At 45.0% G+C, this 13,232-nt stretch overlaps 1 protein-coding gene across 6 annotated transcripts in view; it reads right to left on the reverse strand.

Annotated features, from left to right (window-relative positions):
• Positions 1-13,232, reverse strand: part of Meis2 (Meis homeobox 2) — a 203,243-nt gene that overhangs the window by 186,707 nt on the left and 3,304 nt on the right. For all 6 annotated transcript variants that reach the window (XM_032903903.1, XM_032903904.1, XM_032903908.1 and 3 more), the window contains 5 exons: positions 12,632-12,861; positions 10,891-11,032; positions 10,122-10,172; positions 8,861-8,911; positions 7,938-8,087 (listed from right to left, as the gene is read on the reverse strand). In XM_032903903.1, the coding sequence (XP_032759794.1) occupies positions 7,938-8,087; positions 8,861-8,911; positions 10,122-10,172; positions 10,891-11,032; positions 12,632-12,861 (624 nt within the window). The remainder of the gene's footprint in view (positions 1-7,937; positions 8,088-8,860; positions 8,912-10,121; positions 10,173-10,890; positions 11,033-12,631; positions 12,862-13,232) is intronic.

Below are 13,232 nucleotides of genomic sequence, written 5' to 3' on the forward strand. Positions count from 1 at the left end.
CATGTCAGATATTTACTGGATGGTGGTCAAATAAAAAGCTAGAAGAATTACAGAAGTGGGTGACACCATGTACTTTTCCCATAACAGATTGGGCTGCAGGACCCTTTCCTTGAGCTGAACTTTTCAGTGTGCACAGCCAGTGATGCACATTTTAGGCACTTCAGGCTTTTTACTGAATATGGCTGCCATTAAAGCTCCTTACCCCTCATGGAAATCACAATAGTTAACTACTAACACTTCAACTGTGTTTTAAGGCAAACGTCATCCAAAGCCATTATATAATTGTACGGATGGAGCTGGGACAGGCCTTGCTATTTATTTAAGCTCTGGCATGATGAGAAGGGTTCTTGCATAAGCAACTCCTGAAACTCAGAAACACAAGTGTGTTCTTATCAGTTAGACCTGGCAGAACTTTTAAGTCAAGCCTCATTTAGTCAAAATCTAGTGTCTCTCTTTCAGGGGCTTTTAGGTAGTGTAGAGACGTGTGGAGAAGTGAAAGGTAAGCCAAGTTTGTCCATATTACTCTAAGAACAATGGGTTTCCCCAGCCAAGTTAGGTCTTTGATTTTTCAGTGCAGCCGCCAATTTTTCCCAAGTTATCTACCATTCCCTATATCTTACCTCTTCTCTCCCTCACCCCTTAAAAATCAAAAACAAAAAACAAAACAAAACAAAAAAATCTCTCTTGGAACTGTCACATTTCCTCAGAGTCTCTTGTGCTATGGTCAGTGGAGGGACGGAAGCGAACTGAGGTGAACCTCATTATAGCCGTTTACTCTGAAAGAAGGATGGACAGACAAATCTCTTGGGACTTCTGGGGTAGTGGCTTTCCCCGAGATGTCTAGATAAGGCTACACTTACTGATGTGATCATATACAAAGACAAACATGGATAATCTGAGCAATATAAACAAAAAATAAATTCTCCTCAGTCATAAACACACACACACACACACACACACACACACACACACACACACCTCACAACCTACATAGACAACATAAAGCATTACCCACAAATACTGGGGTTTTTTTTCTTAGATTTAAATATTTTTGTGTATCACAGCTTCCATTTCCCCCCCTCCTAGATAGTTTCCAAGTTTCCTTCAAGAATAACCACCTGGCTCTCTGCCAAATTATAAGCAGAAGTTGAGTGAATCCTGAACCAGCGTGGCATACAAAAGCATGTAAAAACGCATACGTATGTATAAAATAAAGGAGTACTGCTGTCTGCATGCATCAGTGTAGTTGAGAACTTGAGTCTACACATTCCATAATATATGTCCTGTTCTCCAGCCAAGAATACCATGAAGACACCCCAGGGCAAGGAGGGAACATGTTTCTATTCCCAGCGGCTTTAATAATTGGGAGTCAAAGAAGGTACTCCCCTTGTTCTCAATATAATTGCATTAAACAGCAGCGTTACCAGGAGAAAAGCACTGAATACCGAGTTGTGCACAATAGGAGATGGGAAATAGATACAAGAAGCTCCGTCTCCAGGGGCAGTTTTTTCTATTTGCTGGGCCACAGACTCACAGCTGATAATGCAAGTTGTAATTAATATAAAAGCAAGAGACAATATGGGCAGAGCTTGTAGTAGCAGGGCCACAGGAGAGCGCTCGGCTGCTCGCCTTGGCTTCTCATTTGCACAGGGCTTTCCCTAGAAAACACAATCCTGCCAGTGTTTTCTCCCTTGAAAGTTTAAAAAAAAATTGATTTAGCACCATCATTGAATTTTTGCTAAATCTAGAAAAGAGAAGAGAGGACAAGAGTCTCTGGGCACAAGAAGGAAATCCTCTGTGCACTGCTTTGTTGAGGTTGTAGGTAGACTGCAATTACATTTCAAACCAGAACAGCACTTCTGTGAGTGTCCTGCCTATAGGATAATACTTAATAAGTCCTGGCCAACCGATAGTGTTTCCTATGACAGAGATGCCCCCACCCTGGGCCCCCAGAGCACAGTTCTTCCATGAGGTCACTGGGGTAAAATAGGCAAGAGCTTCTAAATAAGACCGTAAAAGTAAAATGTCTTAGTCTTAAAGGAGGACACAGGAGCTCATTTTTTTAGGCTTCATATGAAAAGATATTCCCTGAATGTGGGACAGGGAGAAGACAAAAGGGCAGAATCAAGACTCTTGGGGCCGCCTCTAACGGATCACGTGACTGGGAGCGAAGGCTTCGCTGACTTTTGGACTCTGTGCTTTATCTCTTTAAAATTATGAAGTCACACGAGATAATTCCCAAGGTCACGTCCCCTTACTTCTATTTTGAAAAGTACTTTAAAAATAGCCAATAGATTTTTCTAGAACCTATATAACTAAATAACATCAGGCAGAGAACTATATAGGTAGAATATAAGCACAGTAAAGTAATTAAAGATGTGTGTTCATAGCTACACAGGAACAGAAAATACATCCAGAGACATGTTCATTAGCTAAAGAGGTACACAGGCTAATCTGTCTGAGCACATTTAAACAACAAAAGGAAAGCCTTACTTGTGTCAAAACTTTCAGTTAATATTAAGTTACTTATTTCATATGGTTTTTATGATGTTTTAAGTTCCAATTAACAGTGCAGACAAAACTGTTCTTTAAAAAAGATGCATGCAGGAAATTAAGAAATCCTGGAGCATCCAAGTCCACAAGTTAAAATTGTTCCTGGTGCGGCTGGGATAAATGTTGGAATTTCAATTTTTCAATTGTGACGTTGACCTAGAACTCAGGACACCAGTGTGTGCTTTTAGAAGCCCAGTCTTTTAAAAATGTAAATAAAACTGAGGTGTGTTTCCTGAATGCAGCAAAATGCTGGGTTCTCTTTACATATGCAGTCTGTTAGCCTATCTCTTTTTATTGGGGAATTGTGTCCATTGATGTTAAGAGATATTAAGGAATAGTGATTGTGGCTTCCTGTTATTTTCATTTTTAGAGGTGGGATTATGTTTGTGTGCTTCTCTTCTTTCAGTTTTGTTGCAAGGAGATTTTTTGCACTCACTGGAGATTTTTTTTTTTTTGCCTCAGTATCTATACCATTGAGTCAATCTTTGGGAATTAACGCATACCCGTGTCTCATACAAGGGCAACATCCTTTGCCAAACGCTCACTCCATAGAGTAGCGGACTCTCAAAGAAGACAGAAACACATTTGTTTCTATAATGCGTGGTATAAGATGCTTTCTATGACTCTTAAGTGTGCCGGGGGCGGGGAATGTCTCATAGACCAGTTAGTACGTCAACAACCAACGCGATGACGTCAAACAACACCAAGTCTTCTCAAAGCATTCTGAGTGTCTACGTTGGTGCCGAGCATGCCTAGGTTTCATTTCACCACAGTCACACTGAAGGCATACACCAACTGCACAACTTCAATAATGTAAATGATGTAAATGTTCTTGATGAGAAGTAAACAGGGACGCTTCCAACAAGCAGAAATAGCAGCCACAATGAACAGGGAGCCCTGTCCTCCATCAGGGTCTTGAAGACAGGGCACTGAGCTCCAAAGCAAAACTTTCTGAAACTGGCTCCCCAGAGGCTTTGGATCCACCACAGCCTAACATCTAGTGTCACACTTCAGTGTGAGAAATGAACAGACAAAAGAAATCACTCACATTAATAATGCTAAAATCAAATCTCATTGTTCTTCCTCGATCTTCAACAGACCAAGCACTCAAACTCGAACCTAGCCTAGCTGTCATCGCTTCTACTTTCTTAGGTGATAATGGAATTTATTTACCAGCACCTGACTATTTTCTGTGCAGAGAGAGATTCCGGTAACTCTCTCCTCTGACCTAAGCCATTAAAAAAAAAACTATCGACATAAAATATACTTGACATATTCAGAAATGCAAAATAATAGTAGCATATGTTCATTTAAACATCAGCACAGAAATGAAAATAAAATGTCATTTGTTTATGATGTTATCGGAACCAATCAATTTTGAGGCACCTGCCAATTCATATTAATCCACATAACTATATTCTCTCTACTTAATTCTTTCAAAGAAAATAAAATATAGCTATTTGGCACTATTAGCAGGAATACCATAACCATATAACCATATGCGTTACCAACAAGTGTAGCTAGGAGAATATATTTCAAACAAGTAAATTTTGGTATTGTAAACATGTTATAAAGTTATATAATGTCTTTATGCATAGATATTATGCTGACACTTAGTTGCCCATACTAGATCTAAAGAGTTGATCTCAAATTATATAAAAATAGGATGTTACCTATTTTTTTTCAGTACTTCAACAATCTAGGAACAACACAGTTATTTTATGACAGTTTGCAAGTTGAAACTTTAAAAAATGCTTTCGTGACATGTTTGTTTTAAAACATGATAAATTTGAATGCCTGGGAAACTTAACATTAGCTGCAGCTGGAAAACACAGTTGAGTTTCCTTTGGTTATCATCTCTTTTTCCTTCAATAGGACTGCAAAGAACACTATCAGAGCCATTCGGTACCTGCAACTACTATTCTTATGCCCCGGTAAGAGTATAAGATAAAAGTACATCTTAATTTTAAAATATAAGCATCCCTCAAGAATTTAGTTAACACAGCCTAGCAGCCAAAGTTGCACATTTTATTTTCTCTTTGGTTCCAAACTTCCCCTCATCATTATGCACGTCATGTTTGTTAATAATAAATGAACAAACCCAGTAGTATCCTCATGGAACGTAAAAAATGGAATTCAAGACCATTACGGGTCTTCTATTAATGCATCTATGTTGTATCGGAATACTTATGTGACATTACAGCATGTGGAATTAGTACAGCTTACCCAGTGACAGTACATAAAAGCCATTCTTAAAAGTCTAGCGAGAACACTAGCTTCGAAGATACTTAAGCGTTTAACAACCTTCATTCATTTATATTTTCAAGTATTTTAATAAAAGAACGGAAAACTATATTGGCGATTAATATCTTGCCCTTGTGAGGTCTCCCATTGCTTTTCAGCACACGGAACTACAAAGTTAGTCTTTCATTTTTTTTCCTTTCACTCTTTCTCCTTGCCTGCTCCCTCTTACACACACACACACACACACACACACACACACACACACCACAATGTAGCTTGATACCACTTAATAAGGATAGAGGTGTATGTGTTTTTGGGGTGTCAAACAGCTGTCACAAACTGTCACCTCCACAAGAGAAACCTTGGCACACAGTAAATGAACCTGCACTTCTTTTTTAGCTGTCATTATTCATAGCCAATAAGTTGAACTGCTCACGGCATTTCATGTGCAAATAAAACCACGAGGTAGCTCAGTAGATCAGGATAGTGGGCCAACAGATAAAACAGAGAAAACAACCCGCTGTCTGGGTCCTTCTGAAGCGGCCGATCATCACCCCCTCCGCCAGCGTGCGGCATATGAGACCCAGCCTGGGGCAAGGCATTAAATATGCATATCAAAGCAAATGAAAAAAAAAAAACCTGATGACTCAAATTGGACACATTTATATGCTGAAAATGTGCCCTCATATCACTTTCAGGTAGGGGTTCTGTGGTCTCTTCATTCACTTGTGACTGAGGGGTTGAGGGATGACAAGTTTGTAGGCAAGGGTGAAAAGCCTTAGATGGATGCCCTTTGTAGGGTAGGAGGGGGTGGCCTAGCAACAAATGCAGTCAATATGCCTGTGGTACCTAAAACACTGCGGGCAGCGGACGGACAGAGCCTCGGAGGCTTTCTCTCTCTCGTCCCGCGAGAAACAACAAGCATGGGGCAGACCTCTCCATTTCCCACTCGGTATGCTGGTGGAACAAATTATTGCTTCGTTTCAAAACAAATAGCAGGGGGTTAAAGCAAAAATGCTGTAGTTCAGATCTCTGGGAAATAAAAGGCTTTAAATTATGACGCCCAATGAGGTGGCAAGCCCTCATGGATTCAAAATAAATCAGTTGTCATATTTACTTGATTGGGGGCTTGAAAGGGTAGCAACAAATGCTACAGTTGACTCTTTTATCCAAAGATGACAGTTGTTAAATTATTCAAGCACTATTCTCTTAGGTACCACCTTCCTTTTTGAGTCTGTATTTAAATATTACGATACCTTCACAAATTGGCATTGTACGTCAGCCAAAACTCTAAACCGACTCATTTATCTTATTTCTTCTACATAAACATCAGCACGCTCTAACTCCATACATCCACCAGAAATAGCGTTGTCAAGAAACTGCTGTAGAAAAACTAAGTAGTCATGACCCCACATAATAACAGGAGATAAGCTTCTGATGTAGAAGGAACTAGGGATCCCTCATGCTCCAAACCATGTAAATACATCCCTCTTTATCTCCACCCCCATAATGCAAATGCATACAAACTCAGAAACAGAAAGCGAGGAAAATAAGTAAAGAACAAAAATAAATCAATATTTATGAAGCTAACACGCTTCTTAGACCACAAGGACACATAGTGTAGAGACGCAGAGAAGCAAAGAAATTTCCAATAGCTGCCACAGCCTTTTGATTTTACTTAATGCAAGCAAGGGACAAGGTTTCTCCCAGCCCACTTGCCCCATTGCTTTGAAAACAGGTAAGGATAAGGAGAGGTTTGGGGGGCTTTTAGCAGTACGTTTATTTAGTTTCAGAACTGGGCACCCTAGACTATGGTTTTCTTTCACTCTCTTGAACTTTTAGGCTGCTGTCTCGTGTAGTACAAAGGTTAATCTTTAAAAATCAATGGCTGCTTCTTTTGAAAACTTTTAGTAGAGGAAGAAGAGAATTCACAGACAAGCTATTATTCCTCAGGTAGCTCAATTCATCCCCCTTCAGACTCAGGAATTTGGGGGTGGGGAATGCAAACCGCCTTCAAACTTCAATGCCTGTTTCACTTCTATGGGGTGCTAAATTAATATTTAAGCCATGAAATAACCCAGACTCTGGCCTATGTCACTTAGGTTGTGAGTTCAAATGAATATATAGATACCCTGTTTCCCCATCTCCAGGCTTCAGTTCCCAAAAATACACTGTTCTTCACACCCATGCTTTAACCTCACCACTCTTGCCTTCCCCTTCCATCCCTGCCAGCTGCAATCCCTCTTCTCTTTGCTTCTTCTTCAGATTTTGAGTATCACTACATATGCTTCCCCCCACCCCATCAGATTCACTAGATCAGTTCCAAAATAAGAATAAGAACAGAGAGAATAGAAATCTCCTTTCCTGGCTTGACATCCACGGGCATCTTCCACACTCTCCATCCTCAGTCACCAACTGTTAAAGCTCAAACACTAACCTATGGTTACTCAGTCTTAATTCCCTTCAGCTTTCTGTAATACAGTGTTAAAAATTGGTTCATCAAGGTTGCTGTCTTTTATTATAGAGATGCTTCAGGCACTTGGCAATAAGACCATATTCTGACAATAAGTTTCTATGAGCAAAAAGTCCCAAGACTTGTAATGTGTTCATTCACTCCTTTCATTGTCAATGCAAGACAGAATTGCCAGGAATTCTCAGGATTGTCTTCTCTGGGAGAGAAATAGTCTCTTTTTCCCAGTTCACTTCTTTGTCCTCTCTCTCTCTCTCTCTCTCTCTCTCTCTCTCTCTCTCTCTCTCTCTCTCTCTCCAGCTAACTGTCTTGTCTCTTGCTATCTCTTGCTATGCCTTGATTACACACAGAAAGAACCCAGAAAAGACCGAGGCCGTCCTACCAAAAAGAGAGCTTACTAACTCCCAAGCCATCAGGTTCAGGCAACTTCACACATGAAGAGCACAAACCATTCTATCAACTCTCTGGTTCTTCGACTCTCACCAGAAATAAGGACAAGGTCCAAGGAAGGGGAAACCAAAATAAACGCCATGAAACTTGTATCGAGAAAGGGAGAGAACACTCCAAAAGCAACTAAACAATTGAAAAGCAAAACTCAGTACCACAAGGTTTTAGAAAAGATGCTTTGCCCAGCGGCCTTCAGAGAACTCCACGGGCTCTGCAGACTTACGTGGTCGGCGAGATTTGTGGAGGAGCCTGAAAGTTCTTCATGATCTGACTTGGAGCTTCCGTCTCTCTCATCAATCACGAGGTCAATGGGCATTTTCCCCTTCAAACAGCTAATGTACCGGTGGCAGAAGTTATCACACAGTTCGTGGACCTAGGAGGAGGGTCATGGCGAGGGCTCAGCTCAGGTCTTTATATGTTTCTTTCTTTCTTTCTTTCTTTTTTTTTTTAAGAGGAAGAATATCAGGTTGCAAGGTTACATTTGTAGAGAGCAACAATGTGATGTCTTCCAAAATAACTCTAATTAAGGGGTGTAAGATTTGAAAGCAAGGAAACAATAGGGCAATTGTGGCAATAGATATTATCCTCCAGAGAATCCCCTGAGCAACAAGTTACAAGAAAGAAAGAAACTGAACTGGAAGTAACTGGGTTCAGACTGGGTGAGCAGAGATGAAGATGTGATTTGATAGTAACTCGGAGGCATTCAAACACTAGAATTGGGGACATTTGTGATCCCGTTGTGTATATTTCCTGGGGGAAATGATTGATCTATGTATCAATGCAAAGACACCCCGGAGGGGACTCTTCTCTCCGCTTGCATCCTGCAAGAACTCTGGGCCCAGGAGAAGCTGAGCTAATAGAGACACAAGTAGACATTGTGTCCAGCAACACAAATGGCTCTTGCTGTACTTCAAATAATCCTGAGTGCCTGGGGGTGGGGGCTTTAAAAGTCAGTGCTGCCCTGATTCCTGTATCCTCTGAGCCCCTGGGTTGAGAAGTCTATAAAAGAGGGAAGTAAAAAAAAAACGTGATCAACATCTCCAGATGTGTAATCCCTCATCCTGGAGGCTTGTAGCATCCCCAATCATCTAGTTGAGAGAATGTGAGGGGAGGGCATCAACATGCAGACTGTTATTTCCTGCTTACCTTTTCTAACTCCAGAAGATGAAACCTTAGCACTTGTATTGCTTGTATCATCTGAAAGGGAAATTTAAGAGGATGGAGTTAGGGTTCTAATACATGCAAGTTGTGTGTGTGTGTGTGTGTGTGTGTGTGTGTGTGTGTGTGTGTGTGTGTGTGTGTGAAGGGCAGTATGTTGAGGGAATTGGGCAAAGAAAGAAGAAACCAGCAGGTGGTCAGGCAAAAACCACATATCAAGAAATAAGGAAACCAAATTATTACTGATCATCTCTTCTTCATTGGCTACAGTGGTGGGAATTAATATTTGAGGTGGCTGTAGTATGATTTTTTTCCCCATAGCCCTCACAGTGTGCTGTTGGTAAAGCTTGAGCTCTCCTACCAGGTCTTACTCCATCTATTCCTCTTTTACTGTCTCCTCCTACCCTCCACCTCACATCAAATTGGGAGGAGGAGGAGGAGGAGGAGGAGGAGGAGGAGGAGGAGGAGGAGGAGGAGGAGGAGGAGGAGGAGGAGGAGGAGGAGGAGGAGGAGGAGGAGGAGGAATAATAAAAGAAAAATAAGAGAAGAGAGAGAGGAGAGAGGAGAGGGAGAGGAGAGGAGAGGAGAGGAGAGGAGGAGAGGAGAGGAGAGAGGAGGAGGAGAGAGGAGAGGAGGGAGGGGGAGGGAGGGAGGAGAGGAGAGGAGAGAGAGCAGAGCCATTTCTTTGGATAGAAAAGCTTTTTTAGAACAGCAGACACAGAGTAAGCCTCCTCTCATAAGAAGGAAATACTCCAGATGAATGGAGAGGCAGGGCCTTTGAAAGAGGATTTAAGTACTTTTAATATTGAAATCCTGCAAATTAGCAAAAGAATTGCACCTAAAAGTGGCCTGCGCCCGATAGCCCCTCACCCCAACCCACTCCTAGCCCTCCCTCCGCTGCCCCAGCAGTTACTTCCTTCGGGGCAGCGGCCTGGGGCTCCACCGCCTGCCCTGGCCCGCAGAGGAAATCACTCCCTTCTCGCCGCTTACTCCCGAGGCCAAGACCTGGGAAGCATCCCTACTCGGCTCGGCGCCGCGGCGCCCGCTGCTGCCTCGGTGGGCTTTTTATCCCCTGAGGTCCATACCGCCCCTGGCTCGCCTTCCACACAGGAGCTCTAAATAGGTCTCCTCCCCTGTGTTTCCTAGGAGGGCTCTACTGGAACTCCATGGAGCTCCAGGAGCAAATGGGTGACTCTGAGCTTGGGACGGGGCCCGAGGCAGGGGACAAGCAAGAAACAGTGAGCCTTACCAAATTATCCAGCTCTGGATTTGAGGAAAAAAGAGGCTTTTCGGCGCGAACCTATAGGAAGCAGGGAAAGTCAGAATGAATCTTCAGCCCATTTAAAAACAGGAAAACCCCGTCCGCCACTAATCTGGATGTGGGACCGAGTACTCTGAAAGGGCAGGGGCAGAAGAGAGAACAGGGGCTTTGGTAAAATTTAAGAAACAGATTGGTGTGTTAAGTGAGTGGGGTCGGTAGAGAAACAGCAGGGCCTTCAGGTCCTGACCCGGTGGGGAAAACATTATCCTACTCGAGTTGTAGCGGGTTAGGCAAAGCGGCTCGCAGATTCTCACTACCCGCTTCTGCAGCCAGGCCAGAAGCTGGGTCTCCTCACCTCCAGCACCTCGGTGCCCATGCAGACCTCACTGCCAGGAGTCCAGCTTCCTTTGCTCCCGGGCACTCCCGGGTCCCTCCCAGCCCCTCTCCCCAATTCTTGTTCAAGTAGCTGCAGGCGGGGAAGAGGCCAAGCCCCAGATTAGGAGCAGGTCAACTTTAATTCGAGGGTCGAGCCCCTGTATTCCTGGCTAGGGGGAAAAACAAACACCCATATTTATCTCCCTTTCCAATTCGCCTCAAGGCTTAGGGATGGGGAGGAGGCGTAGAGCGCCGAGTGGGCCAGAGGAACAGATCGGGTGTCTATCCTTTTCCTCCCCTTTCAAGTCAAACTCCGAGGAAGGGGGTGGGGGAGCGAAGGGCTGCTGGGAGGGTGGGGGTGAGCGGGTCAAGAAGGTTGGACCTGCTTGGCGAAGACCGCGATGTCCTCGTTGAAGGAGTCAGAGGAACAGACGTCTCCGCCGGCCACTCCGGGTTCCCGGGGAGTGCAAGTCGCCAGCTCGCACTTCTCAAAGACCAGCGCTAACAGAGGAAACAACGGGTGCCTAACGGGCAGCGCCACGCAGAGACACACGCACGGAGACGGGGTGCAGAGGGGAAGGAGCAAGAACTGTAATCAACAAGTTTGGAGGGTTTGCATTCCTTCTTTAATACAGCAGGCACGCAACACACTACATCCTCAGTCAGCCGAGCCTGGGCCACAAACAGAAAGGAAACAGCCTGGCCTTTCCCTGGGTTCACAGGTCTTTTCAGATCAGCTCCGAGAAGCCCCCGGCCACTTTAGCCCGCCAAGTAAACATATACTCAGTTGGAAAGTAATGAAATAAGCAAGAAGCCCAGGCAATTTAGGCTCGGAGTAGATCCAGACCCCACTCCTCACTCCAGAGACGCCTGCCACATAAACCAGGACAGGGAGTGCTATTTGGTGCCCTCCCCCCGACCACCAATCTGAATTGATCTAAGGGCTTTCAGACCCGGCCGAGGGCTTCACCTACATCCACACCAAAGAGACATTCCCCAATTTGAAGAAGGTGTTCGTCTCATCTCTCCACCCTTTGCTTTATAAACTTGTTTGCCCTGCTTCCAGTAAAGCTCGGGTGGTAGGGCCAAAATAATAAGAACGTTAAACAAGAAAAGGCTTCCTTCGAAAGACCACATTTCTCCCAGCGTTACAGCTCACAAAAATAAATAAACCGCGTTTCAAAACTTGGAAGTGTGAGCGCCGGGCGCGTACGCCCTTTGTGTTCCTCCGGGCGGCTTAGCTACACCTCGGGATGCTTGAGGCCTCAGGCTTTAGGCTCAGTTGCTGTTTACCCACTGTCCCCTCCCCTCGGCATCCCGCCGCCTTCCCCACCTACCCTCAGCCGGAAGAGCCCGGCTAGTACTCGCTTGGACCCTGCTTGCCCACCCCTCCCCAATCTCCCCGAATATAAAATAATTTCCAGCCATTTTCCTGACTCCCAGGAACGGCTATGTGTGCAAGCAGCAGTCTCTTCCACCCCGCTGCACTTCAAGGTCTGCCCCTTTATTTACAGAGAATTAAGAAGTGAGTGATTAGGACTTCCTGGCCGACAGAAGCTGCCCTGATTCCAGCTCTAGCTGCGTTTAGTGACTCCCAGGCCCTCAGGAGGAAGCAGAGAGGGGAGGGGAGAAAAAAAAGAAAGAAAGAGTGAGAGAAAGGAAGAAAGAAAGAAAGAAAGGGGAACTGGAAGTTTCTTCTCGGCTGCAGAAAACTTTCCTCTTAATCAAGGCCTCTGTGAGGCTGCCTGAGACAACCAGTCCTGCGCCTTTTGGCCAGGAATCTTGTCCTTGGGGAGAAGGCCCAGCCGGCAAGACTTAAGGTCTTAGTCCTTATACAGACTGTGGGGTCTGGGGAGGTCGAACTAAGGGAGCAAAGAAGGTTCTACTATTCTGTGCTTTGACCCTAGAGCAGGCTCCCTCCCTTGTCTTTCTCTACTGCAAGCAGTCTCCTCTTGCAGAATTAAGTCCCCACTTACCCTCCCTGGTCCACCCTAACACCACCACCACCTCCACCACCACAGCCACAGCCACCACCACCACCACAGCCACCACCACCACCAGAGACAAGCACACGCACTCACACACACTCACACACAGTAAGCTGGGTCCGGGGGTCGGTTTACCCGTAGATCGCGTCCTTGTCTCTCTTCAAGGCGTCGTTGACAGCAGATCCCATGCTGGCTGGCATGACATTGGGGTGCGGGGCGTGCGCGCCGTAGTGCTGCGTGGCGTGGAGCGGCGGCCCGTGGTTTAGGTGGTGAACCGGGGGGATCGGCCGCGGCGCGTGAGGGTCTCCGTACATGGAAGCAGGAACCCTATCTGTCCATCCCGCCGTAGTGGGCAGCTCATCGTACTGTCAGAGCCCGGCAAGAGGAGGGGGCGGTGGCACAGAGAGTAAGAGAGAACCCAGGGGGGCAGAGACAGGAGAGCAAAGAAACCCGGAGCAAAGAAAAGAGGGAACAGAGGAGTGGGAATGGGATAGAGATGGGGGGGGGTTGTAAAGACGGAGGGGAGAGAGAGGGAGGGAGAGAGAGAGGGAGAGAGAGAGAGAGAGAAAGATAAAAACAAAGTCAGAAAAAAGAAAAGTACCGGACACAAGTTAAACACACTACAAACCAAACCAGCAGAAACAACAGATTTTGAAAGTTGGGAGAGGATGTCGTAAATTTTAAAATGAAAACGTCTGAGCCGAGAGCAGCATTCAGGGAAGGCAAATCAGGCGGA

This window comes from Rattus rattus, chromosome 5, assembly GCF_011064425.1.
Source record: "Rattus rattus isolate New Zealand chromosome 5, Rrattus_CSIRO_v1, whole genome shotgun sequence".
In the NCBI taxonomy this organism is placed as follows: domain Eukaryota; kingdom Metazoa; phylum Chordata; class Mammalia; order Rodentia; family Muridae; genus Rattus; species Rattus rattus.